The 22,074-nt window shown below is 49.6% G+C and overlaps 2 protein-coding genes across 2 annotated transcripts; one reads left to right on the top strand and one right to left on the bottom strand.

Annotated features, from left to right (window-relative positions):
• The first annotated feature begins 227 nt into the window (after positions 1-227).
• LOC111589790 (uncharacterized) lies at positions 228-21,127 on the top strand. Its single transcript, XM_023300703.2, has 5 exons — positions 228-244; positions 320-414; positions 16,935-17,371; positions 19,775-19,886; positions 20,850-21,127. Exons 1-5 carry the CDS (start codon positions 228-230, stop codon positions 20,939-20,941), a joined length of 753 nt encoding a protein of 250 aa, XP_023156471.1. The 3' UTR covers positions 20,942-21,127.
• Positions 17,015-18,123, bottom strand: LOC100384131 (uncharacterized). Its single transcript, NM_001176713.1, is given in 1 exon segment — positions 17,015-18,123. A coding segment is annotated over 1 exon segment (627 nt). The 5' UTR covers positions 18,000-18,123; the 3' UTR covers positions 17,015-17,372.
• Positions 21,128-22,074: the final 947 nt, after the last annotated feature.

Raw genomic sequence — 22,074 nt, 5'->3', positions numbered from 1 at the left:
GAGGCAACTTCTTAGAAATGTTTGAATGGTACAAAATGAAGGATTCAAGTGCTAAGAAATTGTTGGATAGCACTCCTAAAAATTGTATGTTGACTTCACCGGAGATTCAAAAGCAAATTTGTGAGGCTTGTGCAGAAGAGACCAAAAAAGTCATCTTAGCTGAAATTAGGGATAAGAAATTTGCTATAATCATCGATGAGGCCCGAGACACATCTATCAAGGAACAAATGGCTTTGATTTTGAGGTAAGTTATTGATGTAATTATTACATTTTTTATAAACAATGCTGGTAATTTATATTGATTTACTTTCCCATGTAGATTTGTCAACAATCAAGGCCAGGTGATTGAGAAATTTCTTGGAATTGAACATGTTACAGATACAAGCTCATCTTCACTTAAACAAGCTTTAGATGGTATTGAAAGGGAAATAGGGTCAAACCGTTTCCTAAATGATTTTGGTGGTTGAAATGCCCAACACAAATAATTGGACTAACTAGTTTGCTCTAGATTATATGTTCTACAGGTGCTAAAGGTTCAATACAAACCAATAAAAAGATCCAAGTTAGGGTTCAAAAGAAAGGAGCAAAAGAAACTGAAGAGAACTCTGGTCTGGCGCACCGGACTGTCCGATGTGCCACCGGACAGTGTCCGGTGCCATAGGGGTCGTACAGACTGAACTCTTCACCTTCGGATTTCTCAGGCGCTGCTCCGCTATAATTCACCGGACTGTCTGGTGTGCCAGCTGAGCAACGACTATCGAGCGCAACGGACAAATCCAACGGTCGCCAGCAAAGGTGAACAGTGCGCGGACAGTTCGCGCAGAGTCAGAGCAGTGCCAGAAGACGCACCGGACAGTGAACAGTGCCTGTCCGGTGCGGCACGGACTGTCCGGTGCCCCAAGATGTCAGAGCTCCAACGGTCGAAACCGTCAGAACCCTAACGGTTGGGTGATGTGGCTGGCGCACCGGACAGTGTCCAGTGGCGTACTGGATTGTCCGATGCGCCCATCGACAGATAGCCTCCCCAACGGTTGGTTTGGTGGTTGGGGCTATAAATACCCCCCAACCACCACCACTCCAAGCATCCAAGTTTTTCAGACATCTCATTCAATACAAGAGCTAGTGCAATCAATACAAGACACAATTCAAAAGAATCAAAGCCTCTCCAAGTCCCAAATACACTCCAATCACCTAGTGACTAGAGAGAGAGTTTTGCTCGTGTTCTTTGAGCTCTTGTTTTTGGATCGCTTTCTTCTTTCCCATTCTTGTTCTTCAAAGAACTTGTAATCAAAGCAAGAGACACCAATTGTGTGGTGGTCCTTGTGAGGGGTCTAAGTGACCCGTTTGATTAAGGAGAAAGCTCACTCGGTCTAGGTGACCGTTTGAGAGAGGGAAAGGGTTTAAAGAGACCCAGTCTTTGTGACCACCTCAACGGGGACTAGGTTCTTTGGAACCGAACCTCGGTAAAACAAATCATCGTGTCATCCGCTCTATTTCTTTGGTTGATTTGTTTTCCCTCTCTTTCAGACTCGGTTTTATTTCTAACGCTAACCCCGGCTTGTAGATTGTGTGTAAAGTTATAAATTTCAGATTCCGCCTATTCACCCCCTTCTAGGTGACTTTCAATTGGTATCAGAGCCTGATACTTCATTAGAGTCTAACCACTCGAAGTTGTAACATCCCAAAATCCTAACCGAGGTTTGAAACCCTAATCTACCCCCTCCCTTTCCCTCCTTTTCATCCTTTATTTCCAAGAACTCCCTTAGATTTTCTTTCATCATATACATACACCTTGTTTGATCACAAGCACATCACTTGGATTCTATTTTCCAGCACCTAGTTTACCCACAACATAATTTGTTCAAAAGAAAAAGATGCAAAAAGGGAAATAGGATTTAGAAAATAGAAAGAAAAAGAGAAAAACCCTTCTCCCCCCTGCTGGGCCTTTTCCCAGCCCAAACCCGCGGCCTCCTCCCCCTCGCGCCCGCGCTCCTCCTCTCTCGGCCCATCTCTGACCTGCCTCCGCGCGCGCGCGCCAGCCCGCTCCGCACCCCGCCTCCCTCTCACTGGCAAAGTGTCCCCACCCGTCAGCCGCCCTCTCTCTCGCGCGCTCGCTCCCTCTGGCAGAGTGGCCCCGCTTGTCAGCTGCTTCGTCGTCCTTCCATCGTCCCTTCACCGCAGTCACCTCCGGCCATCGCCTCTGTCCTCCCCTCCGTCTCCTTGCCGCACAGGGAAGTTTGGCACCGCTCCGTCCTCCCCTCCCCTTGACCAGCGTCCTCGCCGGTACCGCCCCGCCGTGGTGTCCCCTCGGCAGCGCTGTGCGGCATTTATGGGCAGCACTGTGTTGCTCACCGGAGCCAAGAAGCTCCACCGCCCCCCCTTCCCTCGCGCGCCTATAAAAGGCTCGCCCCGAGCTCCTTCTTCCTCGCACCAGCCTCGACCATCCCTCTCCTCCCCTTACCCGAGCTCAATTCGCGAAGCGCCGTCGTCGTCCTCCTCTCTGGTGAGTCCTTTCCTCCTCCTCCCTCTCCCTCTCCGTTGGTCCAGCAAGAAATTAAGTGAGCCGAGCAGCTCCCTCACGAGGCCACGAACCCAAAGCACCACTTCCCAGCCCCCGTCCCCCACCTAGAGCCCACCGGCGGCGATCCCCGCCGCGGAACTCCGCCCCCTCCCCGTGGGCAGCCCCCTCCCAACCCTCTCCGGCCGAATTGAGCCTACCCTTAGAATCGCCAGCCTCCGCCCGTGCTAAACCACCCTCCCTTGGACCGAGAACCGGGCCACCGGCGGCAAGCCACCGTCAAGCTCACCGGCGACCGGCCCTTCTCCCTCGCTCGGCCGGTTTGCCACGCCGTCTGGCCGCAACGCCGTTCCCCCCCCCCCCCCCCCCGCTCTCGCTGGCAAGTGGGCCCACAGCGACGCCGTCACCCTCGCGCGCAGCGCCGTCTCCCCCTCGCTCTTGGGCTGCCGCTGGGCCGTAAGCGCTTCCGCGCGCGCGCTCGCGCCCGGGGTGGGCCAAAAACCTTGTCCCCAGCCCAGGAAAGGAGAAATCCCTTTTCTTTTTTCCTTTTCCACCCCTTTTTCCCATTTAAATAGTTTTCTCAATATTTTATGCACCAAAAATTATCAAAAAGGATTTCCAAGGTTACATACAATAATGATGTTAGAAAATGACACACTATAATTGGTAAACCACTATTGATGTATTGTTTTATTGCCTGTTTCCTAGAAGAAGCGGGGACCGCAGATCCGGATCCCGTAGCTCCGGAAGAAGGGCCGGAGCCCGAACTTCCGGAAGTAGATCTTCTGTGCCAGGAGAGCTTCAACGAAGGCAAGTCCATCCTTCCCTTGATGCATAAATTACCTATTCTCTCTACCACTGCCTAGGCCGGGAACTATGGGGGAATATTGCATTGTGAGTGAGAGATGGCCCGCATTAACATATACATTCTGGATACCAAATGTGGTTTGGGAAGAAGGGCAATGTGTTTCTCCAAATAAAGTCTCTTTTTGGAAAGTTTTGCGATGAAGGGTACTCACCCTCATCACCCTGGGAGTGGGATGATCAGGGACTCCCTGGTTTAGGGGAGGGCCTAAGGTGTTGGCTCAGCTGGTTTAGGCGTGAGCAGAAGGATTGTCCCCTCATATAAGGATCGGCTTGTCATTTTCACTACCTGTACTCCTTTATCATACAACCACTCGAGACTGTGTGGGCAGTCACTCAATCCAAACTCGTGCGGTCCAACCCCAGAGTTAAGAAGGCTGGGGAGCACCGGGAGGATAAGGAGGGGGAAAGTTTTGTCCGGTTTGGACATGGTGTTGGCCTGACTCCTTCCGGATAACCGTTAAGGTTAGGACGTACGAGTAAGGAAAGAGATCCGGCATTCGGGTCTCGCGACGGTGAGATCACAGAAACCGGGCTAGTGGGTAAAGTGTACCCCTCTGTGCAGAGTTGAAACCTATTCGAATAGTCCGTGTCCACTGGTATGGACGAGTCTGGTATGGTATGGCAATTAGAACTTTTTCTAGGAGTTTCATGAAAAGGGGAATGTGTGAATAAATAGGTGTTAAGAAAGAAACTGAGGCCATGGGAGCGGGAAGCTCAGTGGCGGTTGAGTTTTTGGTTATTTTTAAGACTATGGGAAAAACCTTCAAGTAACTACCTTTCTCTAAGAAAATGATGAGTGACCACAACTCCACCAAATTGAGCATGTACATCATAGGTCTCTTTCTCTCTACGGGAGCGGGGTGGGCTTGCGGAATACCTAGTGTATTCACCCAGATTTATTTATGTTTTTCAGCAGCCGAAGACTTCTTTTCTGCTATGCTTGATTGAGAGGGTTGTGTCTGCACCCAGTTCTACCTGTGGCTTGGGCTAGTATATTTTCCTACTGCGCTTCTTAATTTGGCTCTCTCGAGCTTGTACCCCGGTATTGTAATAACCTTTATTTAAACTCTGAACTATTTGAAGTAAGAAATGTGTTTACTAGCCTCCTGGGACTAGTATTTGTATCACATTTGAGTCTCAAAGGATCGGGACGCTTCAGGTGGTATCAGAGCCATAGGACTGGCCGTAGGACGCAGCCCTGACCTTAAAAACTTGCCCTAAAAAGAAAATACCTCTTACCCCAAGAAAAGTTTTCTCTTCTCTTCCCCGATTTTAACAAGACCCTTCTTTTCCTATTCCAGATGGAAGACTCTCTGGCCATTAGGACCTCCTACTGCTCAGAGGTGGAAGGGTTCCCGCATCTCTTGCAAAGTTGTGCGCTTCGCATGGGAATCCGCAAAAGGCCGGAATACGTCTGGACGGAGCATATCGAAGGCAGAATGGAGAAATGCTCTATGGCAGTCTACCTGGGAGAAAGCCGAAACTATCCAAACCATCCTTCCTTTAAAGTCACTTTTACCGGATACCACTTCCCAGATACTTGCCAGAATGTCGCCCGAAAAGCCCTCCGACAACTTTGCCAGAACTACAACAAAGTGATCTTTGAAACCCCCCTTCGCTACTTTCCACCCAGCAACAAGAATACCCCCACCTGGAGGAAAAGACTTCAGGCCCTATCAGGAGGAGATCCTATTGAGAATGATCCCACCATTGTCTACATGGCCGGATACCTTCACACCCTTGACAACCAATATGATGACCTCGCCCTCCACTGCACCTCCCTAACCTCCCAGGTGGAAAGCCTGGAGCAAAAAGTCAGGGAACTTTCAGAAGAAAAGGCGTCCCTTCAAGAGAGCCTCTCAATAGCTAAAGGCGAAGAGACCAATACCCGGAAAGCCTACCGCACCCTAAAAATGGACTATGACAAGAAACTGGAGAAGCTCGCCCCCGCAAGGAAAATCCGCAAGAAGACCAAAAGTCAAGGATGTCAGACTGAGCAGAAGGAAGAAAACCCTCCAAGGAACCCGTCCGACACCGAAGAGATGTCCCTGGCCAGCCTTGATGACCTTCTCAAGGAATTTGGGGACACTTTAGAGAAGGAGTTCGGGAGTACCCTAGATAGCACCCGTGTGTGATGAGCTTGTGGTAGCAGTGTGCTGTGTTATGTAATGGCTTGATGTAATGAATAAAATAACTAGTTAAAAAAATGGCATGTGCATAATAGTGACTCTTTTCCCATGGCAGATGGCTTCGGATAAAACCACGCCTACCGCCTCCGGGATTGGAGCAAGACTTCCTCTAGGAGCTGATGGAGAGGCTGGCGGAGAAGGGAGTGAGACCCACCTCCCCGCACCTCCGGAACTACCACTAGACCTAGCCCAAGTTCTAGCCAATCAAACCCGACTCATTGAAGTCCTCACTCGAAGTCTGGAAAACCAGCGCCCAGGCGGTGGAAGGCCACAGGACAGGATGGGAGAATTTTTGAGACTCAAGCCTCCCACGTTCGCGAGGTCCAGCAATCCCCTCGATGCAGATGACTGGCTTCGCACGATTGTAACACCCTGAATTTGGGGGTATAAAATTTCTTTGCTCATATTCACAAATTCAGGTGTTACTTCCCTTTTCTCATCCTTCCTCATTCTTTTCTTTCTTATTTCTATAGGAGAGAAGTGCTTATTTTATTTGTAATTATAGTTTATTATGTTAAGCCCTAAGGGAGTATGAATTCTTGCATCATGTTGAACCCTAGATTTCACTTTTGCTTGGTGCATAATTCTTTGAAAGTTTGATTTGAATTTGTGGCTCATTTGGATTTGAATCAATTGGAGAAAATAAAAAGAAAAAGAGAAAACAATTCCAGAATAAAAAGAAAAGGAAAAGAAGCCCACTCCCCCGCCCTCCTCGGCCTTTCGGCCCAGTCGGCCCAATCCCGCGCGCGCGCCCTCTTCCCCCCCGCTCTCTCTGCCCTGGCGGGCCCGCCCGTCAGCGCAGCCGCTTCTCGCGCGCCCGCCTCCGCTCTCCCCTCTCTCTCTGCTCGCGGGCCCGGGCTGTCAGCCCCGTCGTCCCCGCGTAACCGCCACCGAGCTGCGCGCGCCCGCCTTCCCCGCGCCCACGTCGCGCGTGGAGCTCGCAACTGACCCGCCCCTGGCCACTTGAGCCCCGAGCCCCACTCGCCCTCTCCCCCTCCCCCATTTGCGCTCCAGTAGACCCTCTTCCCCCCTCGCTGCGCGCACGCAGAGCGCCGCCGCCATAACCCCCGCTGTCCCGAGCTCGGTTCCCCGTCGCCGTTGGAACTCCGCCGCGCCCTTTGCCCCGGTGAGCTCCGCCCCGACGTCCGCAACCCGGGACGCGCCCCAAATCCCTCTCCCCCTCCCTATTTCTCTTTGCCCGCGCTCACCCGCCGTTCCCCGTGCAGCCGCGGAGGTCCCCCACCGTCGCCCCGGGCCACCGTCGCGCCATTCCCGCCGCCGAGGAGTCCCCGGAGCCCGCCTTGAGGTAAGGGACCTCTCCCGCCCCTATCGACCTTTGTTTTGCTCTCTGCCGCGTGTAATTCCTCGCCGGAGTAGAGTAATCCCGCCGCCGAGCCGCTCCGCCGTGAACCGCCCCCCTCCGGTGCTCCTGCCCCGACCCAGACCCCACCAGAGGACTCCCCGTGCCCTCCCCAACCTTCCCGGCCACTCAGGTCGCCCCAGAGGCCCGCCAAACGCCCGCGCCCCTCGTCTCCGGCGAGCCCTCCGCCGCGGGGACGAGCGCCGCCGCCCCAGCTAGCCGTAGGAAAGACCCAGGCCGCCCACCCGATCCCCGCCGTTCATCCTAGATCGGGCGGCCCTGATTCAACTCGCCCGGACCCAATCCTGGCCGTCCGCCGGAGATCCAGCGGCCCAGGCCCACTTTCCCCGCACCCCGTCTCCCTGCCGTTTGGGCCCCGCCTGTCAGCCCGCCCCGCGCGCGCTCTGCCCGCCGGCCCCGCCTGTCAGCCTGCCCGCGCCCCGCGCTGCCCGCCCGGTCCCGCCTGTCAGTCGCCCAGGCCGTCGCGCGCTCGCGCGCCCGCCCGCAGGATCTAATCCTAGCCGTTCGCTTTAGATCTGACGGCCGTAGTAGCCCGATACCCCTTCGCCCGCGCGTTTTCTTAAAGAGACCCCCGGTTTTCTGGAATTTGAACCCGCCGTCCCTGGTTTCTCGCAGATAAGTCCCTGGACCTTTTATTTAATTCAAAATAGGTATTTAGGGTATAATTTTAATCCCCAAACTTGTAAAATTCATAACTTTGTCATATGAACTCCAAATGAGGTGCTTCAAATTGCAAAATGCTCATTATGTTTTTGTCTATCTATTCAAACAATGTTTCCCTGCTGTTTCCATGTACCAATTAATAGTTAATCACTAGGATAGGATTAAGACTATTGGAACCTTATTTGAGATAATTAGAAATTGGTAGACTTTAATAAAAGTTGGATTACTTAAGTTTATGGACCTAAACACCTAAGTTTAGGAGCTTAAAACCAGGTAATGATTTAATTCCACCACTGACTTAAACTTGATTAGTGGATAATGAATCACTTTGTATAGTCCTCTACTCCAGACCTAGGGAACACCAGAGTGCCTATCCCTTTTCAACTATGAACTTGTGATCTCTCTGCTGCATATGTTTGGAATGTTGCTTTTTGTTTGTTATCTTCCCAAGTGCATAGTGTGAATGATTACTTTACGTAGACAACGAGCAGTCTGTGTTTCCCGAGGAAGTTGCAGAGGAAGTCCCTGATCAGCAGTTTGGTGAAGGCAAGTGTCCTCTGTCCCATTATGTCCTATTCATTTATAACTTACTACCCCGCACTACTTACTTGAAACCTAAGGATTGACTAGCTTTACATTTTAATTTATCCTTGATGACCTTATGGGCTATTATGGTTAGCACTTTGCTATTGCTTTAACATAATCAATGAACATGATGTGACTATTTATGATACTGTTATCCTGATGATGTTGATGATCTTGTGATACTCTAGGGGGCTCAGGCTATTTCCTGAGTACCTCTCCGTAAGGACTGGTTCGTTGAGAGACCACCCGGGATAACAGTGCAACCATGAGGGTGAAATGGGATGCCCTTAGCTGATTAATTAGATGAACTAGAGGTGTAGTTGCTTAGCCGTCGTGCCGTCAATGGGGTCCAGGCACAGTGCTTGCTCTGCCGAGGCTGAGTGCCGAGGTTCTTTCGTTTTGCTCTTTGTTAGTCACTCTCCTGCGGGGAGGGGTACTGTGTTTATCAAACTGGAGAAACCTAACGGGCAGCTATGATCTCTAGGGAATCTTTGTAAAAGCTACGTAGTGATGCCCTGCCGGACCACCTAGGTAGTGGTCAATGGGGATTAGCTCTCCCCGGGTAGAAAGGGAATCATGACTCATGGGTAAAGTGTGCAACCTCTGCAGAGGGTAGTGAAACTGGTATATCAGCCGTGCTCACGGTTAAGAGCAGCCTTGGGATCCTCTTTGATTAGAGATACAGATGGTTCGAGATACAAGGATTATGTTATGGTTTTGGTTCGACTATGATGATGTTGTTCCTCGATGAGGAAAATGGTTTACGGGTTGGTTAATGCTAAAATCTGGCTCCTACTAATGATAAATACCTGACCAACTAAAAGCAACTGCTTGAGCCTAACCCCACATAAAGCTAGTCCACTTCAGCCAAACGGGACATTTGCTGAGTACGTTGATGTGTACTCATCCTTGCTTTACCACAAAACACCAGGTTGTCCGCATTGTAACCACTGCTCAGGAGAAGGTGAAGCCGTGGAAGGAGACTTCCAGGAGTTCCAAGACTACGATGAATTCTAGGTGTGGGTTGGCGGCAACCCCCAGTCAGCTGCCTGTGAAGGCCTTATCTTTACTGCGTTTCGCTAGTACTTTGATTTACTTGTTAAGACAATGACTATGTGGATGTCTATGACTCGGTGATGTAATAAGTACTCTTTTATGTTATTATTCGAGCATTGTGTGATGATGTTCATTTATGTAATCGCTGTGTACGTGAGTTCTGATCCTGGCACGTACATAGTTCGCATTCGGTTTGCCTTCCAAAACCGGGTGTGACATAAGTGGTATCAAAGCCCATGCTGACGGTAGGACCGCTGACCTAGAGTAGCACTGGTCGTACTAAGGACTATTGACCCTCCCCCTCACCTTGACATCTGATGTTACTTCAAAAAGTCGGTCACCTCGACCAACCCTATGTTTTACTATCTATCTATACTATACCTTGTTAAAATTTTTATCTTATTCTATCTTGGGTTTATTCACTTGTCATATTAGTTCTGCTCTTACTCTTGTGCTTGCGATGTCTTTTGTAGATGGCTCGTCTTAGACACACTGCACGTAAGTCGGTGATTCCTTTCCTGCCGTCTCGACTTGCGGAGCGTCCTCTGCACCGCACCGTGTCTGGTCAGTCGAGTCACCTGGAGAGGCTGCACCACCGCCTGCGTGAGGAGCAGGAACGCCGGCGCCAGCACAGAGAGCAGCAGGGCTCTTCCTCCCCACCCCAGCGAGAGGTGGAGTCTGTGAGGCCCCGTTCCTCTGTGGCCCAGCTGGAGGCGCCCCCTGCACCACCGCGGGACGCCCCGGCTGTTGGAGGAGCTACTGGAGGAGACCCCGACGACGACGACTCAGACCACAGCATGGTGTCTTCTGAGCCGCAGGAGGCGGAAGGATGGGTCGCCCGACCCATCACCCATGACGCCGCTCGCGGTTGTCACTTCCACGACGCACTCGACACCTTGTTGCGCCAGGCTTTCGACCGGCACACCTGGTCGATCGAGTATCGTTGTGTAGTCTACCAGCACAGTCGCGGGAGGTACCCGGACCGCTGGGAGGCTACCTGCCTAGTTCGCCGTCCGGAGGATGACCTCCGGGGTGCGGAGACCGTTTCGGAGCACTATTCCATCTCCGAGAGGGACACTGCAGAGGCGGCTATGCAGGATGCAGCACGACGTGCACTCTCCCAGTACTGTTCTTTGTTCGGTGGCGTGGCCGACGGTCTTAACCTTCGGTACTACCCCCGCCGTCCTACTGGCAGCACAGAGAGTGTGGTTGTCTCACCTGTTGGTGAGGCTAACCCTAGGTTGAGCAGCACAGTCAACCTAGTCGCAGTGCTTAACACTGAGCTGGATCACTCCCTGGACGAGCTAAGCAGGGCTCGAACGGAGATTGCGGAGTTGCGTGCTGAGTTGGCAGAGCGCCATCACCAGGAGGGTGGTTCTCCCGCTCCTGTTGGGACTCAGCACCCTTACCGCTCACCGCCACGTGGTCATCACACTTATGGTTCCCCTGTCTGTAAGACCAGGATAGATCTAGATCCTTAGATCGTTAGCGTCGGAGTTTGTAATAATTCTTAAGTCAGATGTCTCAGTCTTAGGTAGTCAGTTTAGTTTGCTTATTAGTTGCTTCCATTTAGTTTAGTTTGCTTATCAGTTGTTTGCATGCTTGTTATGATGAACCTGTGTTGGATTTGGATCTTTGTAATGACTGTAGCCAACATGAGGGTTTCCCCTGCAGTTTGGCTTAGCTAGTAATGTTAATGAAGCCAGTTGTTTAGTTGGGAAACCATTTAATCTTACTTTCCTTTCTTATCCGAGAAGCTGTGTTGAATCATGAATGAGGATCAGTGAAGCTCTTTGTTCACTCAGTGTCATGAAGAATTCTGTATCCTCTTTTCTTATGCTGAAGGGTTGTAAGATCAATGCTGACGTATGAATGTCTTCCACAGATGTCTGACAACAGGCGCCGATGCAACAGGCGTGCTCAGCAAGAGCAGCATGACCAGCAGGAGGAACAACAGAGGCAGCCTCCCCCACCACCCCCGATGTCAGTGGAGCAGATGTTCTTGATGCAGACCCAGGCAGTGCAGGCCATTGGGCAGACTCTGGCAGCCATGCAGCAGGCTCAACAGCAACCTCAACCCCAATTGCAAGTGCAGATGCCCCAGATGCCACGGGATAGGCGTGGTGAGTTCATGAGAGGGCACCCTCCTACCTTCGCCCATTCTGCTGACCCCATGGATGCAGAAGACTGGTTGCGCGCAGTGGAAAGAGAACTGCGCACCGCCCAATGTGATGACAGGGAGAAGGTTCTGTATGGTCCCCGCCAGCTAAGGGGAGCAGCCCAGTCCTGGTGGGAGTCCTACCTCGCCACCCATGCTGACCCTGAAGCCATCACTTGGGAGGAATTCAGCGAGAATTTCCGTCGGTACCATGTGCCAGAGGGACTGATGATCGTGAAGAAGGAGGAGTTTCTGGCTCTGAAGCAGGGACCCCTGTCTGTTAGTGAGTACAGAGACAAGTTTCTGCAGCTGTCTCGTTATGCACCCGAGGATGTCAACACTGATGCTAAGAGGCAGTACAGGTTCATGAGAGGTTTGGTGGATCCCCTGCATTACCAGCTGATGAATCATACCTTCCCAACCTTCCAGCACCTGATCGATAGGGCAGTGATGACTGAGAAGAAGCGTAAGGATATGGAAGATCGGAAGCGCAAGATGAGTGGACCCCAGACCGGAGGCATCAGCCGTCCACGTTTCTCAGGCAGTTCGTCTCAGCAAGGCAGGCCTGGTCACCCACAGGTATATCAGAATCAGAATCAGCATCCGCATCAACAGCAGTTTCAGAGGCAGTACCCACAGCAGCAGCAGCAGTATCGTCAGCACAGCCAGCAGGGAGGTAATCAGTATCAGAAGCAGAACAACCAGGCACCTCGCCTTCCTGCCCCAGCAGCGAATCAGAACAACCAAGCAGCCCCAGCACAAGGAGGAGGCAGAGGATGTTTCCATTGTGGAGAACAAGGCCACTGGGCGATGCAGTGCCCAAAGAAGATGGCTCAGCAGCAGACCAACCCCAATGCTCCAACAAGGCAAGGTGTACTGCAGCCGGCAGCAGGCAATCGTAACCAAGCGTACAACCGTGGAAAGGTGAACCACTTGGAGGCCGAAGCAATCTAGGATGCACCAGATGTGGCAGTAGGTATGTTCTCAGTCGAATCTCATCCCGCAAAAGTGCTATTTGATACTGGTGCAACTCATTCATTTGTCACTGCAACATGGGTAGAATTGCATAACATCTCAGTAGAGGCAATGATGCCGCCCATGAGGATTAATTCGGTTGGTGGCAAGGTGCAAACAGATAAAATATGCTCAAATATAATGGTGGAAATAAGGGGAATAGGATTCCCCAGTGACTTAATAGTAATAGACACCCCTGGGATAGATGTTATTCTAGGGATGAATTGGTTAATGAAGTATGAGGCAAATGTTAGTTGTGACAAGAGGACCGTAACATTGAAGTCCCCGTCAGGAGAAGAGGTAGTGGCCGAGCTATGGATGCCTAAATCAGAAGAGGGAGCCTGTCACCAGATTTCAGTTGATAGTAAAGAGCCCAACCCGCTCAAGGCTATCAAGGTTGTGTCGGACTTTCCGGATGTGTTTCCCGAGGAGCTAACGGGCATGCCACCCGAGAGAAAAGTCGAATTTGCCATAGAGCTTATCCCTGGTACCGCCCCCATTTCCAAAAGAGCCTATCGAGTGTCTGGACCAGAATTGGTGGAACTCAAGAAGCAGATAGATGAGATGTTAGAGAAGGGTTACATCAGGCCCAGCACCTCGCCTTGGGCCGCTCCAGTGTTGTTTGTAGAGAAGAAAGATGGTACCAAGAGGATGTGCATAGACTACAGAGCCTTGAATGAAGTCACCGTCAAGAACAAGTACCCCCTGCCCAGGATAGAAGATCTATTTGACCAGCTCAGAGGTGCCAGCGTATTCTCGAAGATAGATCTGAGGTCAGGCTACCATCAACTCAGAATCCGACCCTCGGACATACCGAAGACGGCATTCATCACCAAGTATGGGTTATATGAGTTCACAGTTATGTCCTTTGGTTTGACAAATGCGCCAGCCTTCTTTATGTACCTGATGAACAGCGTGTTCATGGACTATCTAGACAAGTTTGTGGTAGTGTTCATCGATGACATTCTCATATACTCTCAAAGTGAGGAAGATCATGTAGAGCATTTGAAGATGGTATTGCAAAGACTTCGAGAGCATCAGTTGTATGCCAAGCTGGGCAAATGCGAGTTCTGGATTCATGAAGTCTTATTTCTGGGTCACATCATAAATCAAGAGGGGTTAGCAGTGGATCCAAAGAAAGTGGCAGATATCCTGAACTGGAAAGCACCGAAGGATGTTCGTGGGATCAAGAGCTTCATTGGGATGGCCGGATACTATAGGCGTTTCATTGAAGGCTTCTCAAAGATTGCTAGGCCAATGACAGCGTTACTAGCAAAGAAGGTTGAGTTTAAATGGACTCAAAAGTGTCAGGAAGCATTTGAAGAACTGAAAAATAGATTGACTACAGCTCCTGTGTTAGTCCTGCCTGATGTTCACAAGCCATTCTCAGTGTATTGCGATGCTTCTTACACCGGATTGGGATGTGTGCTAATGCAAGAAGGAAGAGTTGTAGCATACTCATCTCGTCAGCTGAAGATCCATGAGAAAAACTACCCCACACATGACCTGGAGTTGGCAGCAGTGGTTCATGCCTTAAAGACCTGGAGACATTACCTGTATGGGCAGAAGTGCGACATCTACACAGATCATAAAAGTATGAAGTACATATTCACCCAATCAGAGTTAAACATGAGGCAGCGAAGATGGTTGGAATTGATCAAAGACTATGAGTTGGAGATATATTACCATCCAGGCAAAGCCAATGTTGTTGCAGATGCTCTGAGCAGGAAGAGTCAAGTCAATATGTTGGCCTCGTACCCGATGTCGTATGAGTTAGCCAAAGAATTCGACAGACTGAGCCTCGGTTTCCTGAACAGTACGCAAGGAGTAACAGTGGAATTAGAGCCCACCCTAGAGCGGGAGATCAAAGAAGGGCAGAAGGATGATGAAAGCATCAACAAGATCCGACAGCTGATCTTAGAAGGAAGAGGCAAAGACTTTCGAGAGGACGAAGAGGGAGTAATATGGTTCAAGGACCGATTGTGTGTTCCCGACCTCAAACCTATTCGGGAGCTGATCCTCAAGGAAGCTCATGAGACAGCCTACTCGATACACCCTGGAAGTGAGAAGATGTACCAGGATTTAAAAAGAAGGTTTTGGTGGTATGGCATGAAAAGAGAAATCGCAGAATATGTCGCCATCTGTGATAGCTGTCAGAGAACCAAAGCAGAGCATCAAAGGCCCGCCGGATTGTTGCAGCCTTTGCGGATTCCTCAGTGGAAGTGGGATGAGATCGGGATGGATTTTATAGTTGGCCTACCTCGTACCCGGGCCGGTTATGATTCCATCTGGGTGGTTGTGGACCGCTTAACAAAGGTGGCCCATTTCATACCCGTGAAGACAACATACACCGGAGCAAAGTTAGCTGAGTTATACATGTCACGGATAGTCTGCTTTCATGGTGTGCCGAAGAAGATAGTGTCAGATCGAGGAACGCAGTTCACCTCTCATTTTTGGCAGCAGCTACAAGAAGCTTTGGGCACACATTTGAACTTCAGCTCAGCTTATCACCCGCAGACAGACGGTCAGACTGAAAGAACTAATCAGATCCTAGAAGACATGTTGAGAGCCTGTGCGTTGCAAGACAAGTCAGGATGGGACAAAAGGTTACCGTATGCAGAATTCTCCTACAACAACAGTTACCAGGCCAGCTTGAAGATGTCACCGTTTCAGGCACTCTATGGACGGAGTTGTAGGACTCCGCTGCATTGGGACCAGCCTGGAGAGAGACAGGTGTTTGGCCCCGACATTTTGCTTGAAGCCGAAGAAAATATCAAGATGGTTCGGGAGAACCTGAAGACAGCCCAGTCAAGACAGCGAAGCTATGCAGACAGAAGGAGAAGAGAACTGAGTTTTGAAGTGGGAGACTACGTCTATCTGAAGGTGTCACCTATCAGGGGAGTCAGAAGGTTCGGAGTAAAAGGCAAGTTAGCACCCCGGTACGTCGGACCATATCAGATTCAAGCAAAGCGTGGAGAAGTGGCCTACCAGCTTGACCTACCATAGAGCTTGTCAGCAGTGCACAATGTGTTCCATGTGTCGCAATTGAAGAAGTGTCTGCGAGTACCAGAAGAACAATTGCCAGTGGAGGGTTTGGAAGTCCAAGAGGATCTGACATACATAGAGAAGCCAACGCAGATTCTGGAGTTTGCAGACAGAGTCACCCGGAGGAACACCATCAGGATGTGCAAAGTCAGATGGGGCCACCACTCTTAGGAAGAAGCAACCTGGGAACGAGAAGATGATCTGAAGGCCAAATACCCTGAACTCTTTGCTGACCAACCTTGAATCTCGGGGCGAGATTCTTTTAAGGGGGGTAGGTTTGTAACACCCTGAATTTGGGGGTATAAAATTTCTTTGCTCATATTCACAAATTCAGGTGTTACTTCCCTTTTCTCATCCTTCCTCATTCTTTTCTTTCTTATTTCTATAGGAGAGATGTGCTTATTTTATTTGTAATTATAGTTTATTATGTTAAGCCCTAAGGGAGTATGAATTCTTGCATCATGTTGAACCCTAGATTTCACTTTTGCTTGGTGCATAATTCTTTGAAAGTTTGATTTGAATTTGTGGCTCATTTGGATTTGAATCAATTGGAGAAAATAAAAAGAAAAAGAGAAAACAATTCCAGAATAAAAAGAAAAGGAAAAGAAGCCCACTCCCCCGCCCTCCTCGGCCTTTCGGCCCAGTCGGCCCAATCCCGCGCGCGCGCCCTCTTCCCCCCCGCTCTCTCTGCCCTGGCGGGCCCGCCCGTCAGCGCAGCCGCTTCTCGCGCGCCCGCCTCCGCTCTCCCCTCTCTCTCTGCTCGCGGGCCCGGGCTGTCAGCCCCGTCGTCCCCGCGTAACCGCCGCCGAGCTGCGCGCGCCCGCCTTCCCCACGCCCACGTCGCGCGTGGAGCTCGCAACTGACCCGCCCCTGGCCACTTGAGCCCCGAGCCCCACTCGCCCTCTCCCCCTCCCCCATTTGCGCTCCAGTAGACCCTCTTCCCCCCTCGCTGCGCGCACGCAGAGCGCCGCCGCCATAACCCCCGCCGTCCCGAGCTCGGTTCCCCGTCGCCGTTGGAACTCCGCCGCGCCCTTTGCCCCGGTGAGCTCCGCCCCGACGTCCGCAACCCGGGACGCTGTAACACCCTGAATTTGGGGGTATAAAATTTCTTTTTTAATATCCACCAAATTCAGGTGTCACCGTCTCAGTTCCTCGCTTTCCTTCCCTTTTTCCTAAAAAAATGGAGAATTATTTTGTTATATATACGTTTTAATCTTAGTAAAATAATGCCCTAAAGAAGCTTTGACTGTTGCATTCATGCCGAAGCACAATTTTTGTTTGCTAAAAAAATAATCTTGGCAGTGTTTATGTTTTGAAGAAGGAAAAACTATAGAATTTAAACTATTTGAGCATGGTCTAAAATAACCAAACATATTTATATATAAATAAAGAGAAAATAAAACTCCTCTCTTCACCTTTTCCCAAGCACGACCCACTCTACTGTACGTGCGCGCCGAGGCGCTCGCCCTGGTCCTCTGCGCATCAGCTGCACAAGAAACCCCCCCCAGCAGCCCGCCTGTCATTGGCATCTTCCCCCAACCGCCTCCTGCTTCACTCGGTCATCTGGGCTCTTGGCTCATACCCACAACGTGGGCGTGACCAGAACGAAATTGTCGCTCAACTCGCGTGTCGCTCGCATAATTCTATTCTCCATACCGCTCTCTTCTCCCTCGTCTCGTTCAGCAACCACTCCCGTGGACACGGCAAGGCAGGGCCGGGCCTCTGCGCACGGCGTCCGGCCGGCTACAACCCCTAGCCGTGGCCATGGCGGCGGCCAGCCCCGCCCCCCAGTCGACCTCGGCTCTCCGGTGAGCTGCCCTCCATGTCCTGGCCGCTCAGTCGTTCGCCGCGCCGAATCGCCCAGGAAGATCTGCGATGCTCTCGTCGTTGCCGAGGTTAGTGGCCGAGTGAGGCTCCCTCTTCTCCCTTTATCCCTCTTCCTCTCTGGCTGCTCCCTCCCTCCCCACGGGTTCTTCCCCGGCGAGTAGCCCTCTCTGCCCCCTGCCAAGCAGTTCGTCTCCTCCCGGCGAGCCCCTGCGCGGCTCCCCTTCCCTCCGATGTGTGGCCCCAGCGCATGGCCATGGCCGAGTCCCTGCAGTCGTGCCCCCCTGCACGTCCTGTGTGCGCAAGCGCCGTTGGCTGGTGGGTCGCCGGCGAGCCGCGCTGCCCCAGGCCCCTACCCCTGCTAGCCCATGCCCCTCGGCCCTCGCCTGGCAAGCCTCCATGGCTACGGCCCTGGCAGCGGCTCCCTAGCATGCAGCGACTACCGAGGAGCGCCCCTGGTGGACGGCCCCGGCCTTGACCCTGGTGCGATTCTGCTCTTGCGCAGCTGCCCAGGTCGTCCGAGCTTTCCCCAGCGTCCTTGTAGTTGAAGAATGGAAGATTGGAGAAGAAGCTGCCCACTTCGTGCGTGCACAGGAAAAAGAATCGCATGTGCTCGCATGTGCGGTTACAGCAGAGAGGAATAAGTCCATGTAGCCACATTTGATCCCATTCACTTTGACCGGTTGTGGATGAGATCATGTGACCCTTGGTGTGGCACGATTCTGACCGATAGGATCGTGCCACATCGTTGTTAGTGCGCTATTTATTAAAATATGTATTAACTTTGGTGTTAGATATTCGATTAATCCATTCCAGTTATATTAACCGTGTAATGATCTCGTGCACATGTTATAAATTTGTTTCGACTCGTTCTAGTTGCGTTAGTTTGATAATAACGTTGTCTACATGTTAGAAACATTGTTTGGTCGTGACAAATGTTTTATTTAATTAATAAAGTAATTGTTTATCTCTTGGTCATTAAAATAACTAATTCATAGTTTTAGTTACGATTTATAAACACATGTTAGTGTGATTAATGACTACACAAATGTTTTAATTTAATACTTGTTTAGTATAGACGCAACATCTATTTAGTAGTTCCCGTGTTGTCGCACTATCGTCGCGCTGTTCGCGTGTGATGTGCTCGTCGTCGTGCTGTGCGCGCACCGTGTGCGTGTCGTAGTGTTGTTTTGCACGCGGTTGTCGCAGGCTGTTCGCGCGCATTGTCACATGTCATTTGCTCATGGTCACACGTGGTTGTGCGCTCTTTCTGTGTGCTCCTTCACGCGTGACGCACGAGCTGTTCCCACATGTGGCGCTCGTTGTCGTCAGGTCGCATGTTTTAGTCGAATAATTAATTATTGGTTTATTCGAGGGTTAATAAAATAACAATTTATTTAGAACAAGTCTATAGTTTTAACTCGTGCTTTTATAAATATAAATGTTAATTAACTTGATTAATACCAGCTTAAATACTCTTAATTAATTAGTTGTTTGTTGTTGTTCGCGCGCGGCATCGTTTGCGCGTCGTCGTGCTGTTCATGCGCGTAGTCGTGTTGACTCATGCGTGTCGCGCACTGTCGTGCGTGTTGTTTCTCGTGCCATCCGCACGCTATTCCATATAGTGTCGCGTGCCGCCACACGTCGTTTGTCTGCGTCGCGTGTGCCATTTGCATGTGTCGCTTGCCTTGCCGCGCGTTGTTAACGTGTATCTCGCGTGTCGATCACCTGTGTCGCGCGACGTCTGCGCGTGATAATAAATTAATTTCGTTTATAAACGCTCATGTTAGTAACGTTAGTTCATCAGATCATATATGTTAGATAACTAACTTATGGGTGACTCGACTAGTATTTATTAGATTAATATTCTGGTTGGATTAAATGTGTAATGTTTAACTTGGACTTTTATAATAAACGTTATCATGGCTAATATTAACTAACTACTTTCTATTTATTTAACATTTGCCTAGTATAAGCGTGTTCTCTACTTAGTATTTTCTCGCCTGTCGCGCGTGCTGATTCGCACGATATTCACGCTGGTCGCACGCACTGTTTCAGGCGTCGTCCGCGCGCTAAATCGCGTGTGGTCGTGCGTGTCCAAGCGTCCTTCTGCACGCTGTCGTGTTGTTTCATGTGTCGTAAATTCGCATCGCCTATAATCTCTCGCTTTAATTAAATTACTAGTTAACTAATAGCTGCTAGTGTAACAGGTTAAGTGAAACTAAATATTAGATATAATTTATATTTGATAACGTCGAATCAAATGTTCTAACTAATATTTTTAGAGTAAACGCGCTAACTTCTCGACCGTAGCTCCGACTATCGCGTTTCTTTTCATCGCGTGACTATAGTAGCACACTCTATTTCATTTTGCATGTTTTATTATGTTTTTATTTTAATGGTGTAATGTTCTTATGCATATACATATGTCTGTTTGTTTGTGCCTGTTGGTTTTCACTGTGTGACACAAATAGACTGTGATCCATTTCCGAGCTTCGAGGAATCGACGATCAAGCTTCGACGATCAAATGACCCAGCTCTTTGAGTTCTACAAGGCTGAAGATTCTGAGCATCTGTTTGGTGAAGGCAAGTGTCCTCTGACCCATTATGTCCTATCTACTTATAATTCACTGTCCCGCATACAATGATCAACCTAAGGATTGACTAGCTTTCTATTTACTTATCCTTGTTTACCCTTTTGGGTTATCATGGTTAGCTTTATGCTATTGCTTTACTTTAATCAATGAACATGATGTGAATATTATGATACGATGATGTTATCCCAAGGATGATATTGTGATACTCTAGGGGGCTCGGGCCTTTTCCCTGAGTACCTCTCCGTAAGGACCTGTTCGTGGAGTGACCACCCGGGATAACAGTGCAACCATGAGGGTGAAATGGGATGCCCTTAGCTAATTAATTAGAGGAACTAGAGGTGTAGTTGCTTCGCCGTCGTGCCGTCAATGGGGTCCAGGCACAGTGCTTGCTCTGCCGAGGCTGAGTGCCGAGGTTCTTTCGTTTTGCTTTTGTTAGTCACCCTCCTGCGGGGAGAGGTACTGTGTTTATCAAACTGGAGAAACCTAACGGGTGGCTATGACCTCTAGGGAATCTTTGTAAAAGCTACGTAGTGATACCCTGCCAGACCACCTAGGAAGTGATCAATGGGGAGTCATGATCCCCGGGCAAAACGGGAATCACGGCTCATGGGTAAAGTGTGCGACCTCTGCAGAGGGTAATGAAACTGATATATCAGCCGTGCTCACGGTTAAGAGCAGCCTTGGGATCCTCTTTGATTAGAGATACAACTGGTTCGAGACTCAATGGTTCTATTAATGTTTTTGATTCGATGATGATCATGATGTTCCTCGAGGAGGAAGCTGTTCACGGGTTGGCTATTACTAAAACTTGGCTTCCACTAATAATAAATACCTGACCAACTAAAAGCAACTGCTTGAGCTTAACTCCACATAAAGCTAGTCCACCTCAGCCAAACGGGACATTTGCTGAGTACGTTGATGTGTACTCACCCTTGCTTTCACAAAACACCAGGTTGCCTTTGGGGCAATCTATGCTCAGGTAAAGAAGAAGGCGTCGAGGCGGATCCCCAGGAATTCCAGGACTTCGACGAGTTCGAGGATTAGGCTAGCGACCTCCCCCAGTCAGCTGCCTGTGGTGGGTTAATTTACGTTGGCTACGTTTCTATTCTGTGTACTTTGATTATATTATGTAAATGACTCTAGTCTTTAATACTATGACTTACCCTTTATTGTTACTCGAGGCATTGTGCTATGATGAGTCATTTATGTAATCGCTATGTACGTGAGTTCTGATCCTGGCACGTACACGGTTTGCATTCGGTTTACCTTACAAAACCGGGTGTGACATAAGTGGTATCAAAGCCGTGCTGACTGTAGGACCGCTGACCTAGAGTAGCATTGGCCGTTTTAAGGACTTATTGATTATTACTTCATCTCATCCTTGATTATGCTTCAAAATATTAGTCACCTCGACTAATTCTATGTTGTGCTCCTATATGCCCCTTGCCAAAAAGTGTTTTATTCTAGTATGATCTATACTTCTCTCAATCTATTAGATCTGATCTCACTCTTGTGCTTGCGACATCTTTATAGATGCCCCCTGACCACAACCTTTTTGTCTGTTGGGGTTCTTTCTTCTTCCGTCATTAATTTGCTACCCCTTGACTATCTTTATTCCCTTGATATTGACATGCTCGTACCCCTAGATTCTTTAATACTCTTGCTTTAAATACTTGCCTAAAAAACTCTGTTATCTATTTAAACATTCCAGTTTATATGTCCATGAACTTCTGGTCTTCTGAGATCCCTTACTATTCTAATGTTAAGTCTTTATCCTTTGCCTTATTCCATTCCCTTGTCTTGGTATGCTCGTATCCTTGGAATCTTGCATGCTCTTATATTCTTATGTACACTTATTTTCATACCCCAATGTCTGTTCAAGACATTTTAGTTAACATATCCATGACCACCCTTGTTTCCTAATGATCCATGAGCGGTCATCTTATTTTGCACATACTTGGTGATCTTGCTAATTCCTTGTAACTTCTTTCGGTTATGAATATCTATTTCAACTCTTCTGTTGGAACCTTACTTATCTTATCCTTGATTGTTTTCTCCACTCCACTTCGTGACTTTGTAAGTCTTGCCTTAACTCTGTCCATGGACTATGCTTTTCATCATCATCACCTTTACCCTTATCATCTCTATATCTTACTTTGATGTTTATCTTATACCCG

This window comes from Zea mays, chromosome 7 (genome assembly GCF_902167145.1).
Source record: "Zea mays cultivar B73 chromosome 7, Zm-B73-REFERENCE-NAM-5.0, whole genome shotgun sequence".
Classification (NCBI taxonomy): Eukaryota; Viridiplantae; Streptophyta; class Magnoliopsida; order Poales; family Poaceae; genus Zea; species Zea mays.
This window is presented reverse-complemented; position numbering and strand designations above follow the sequence as displayed.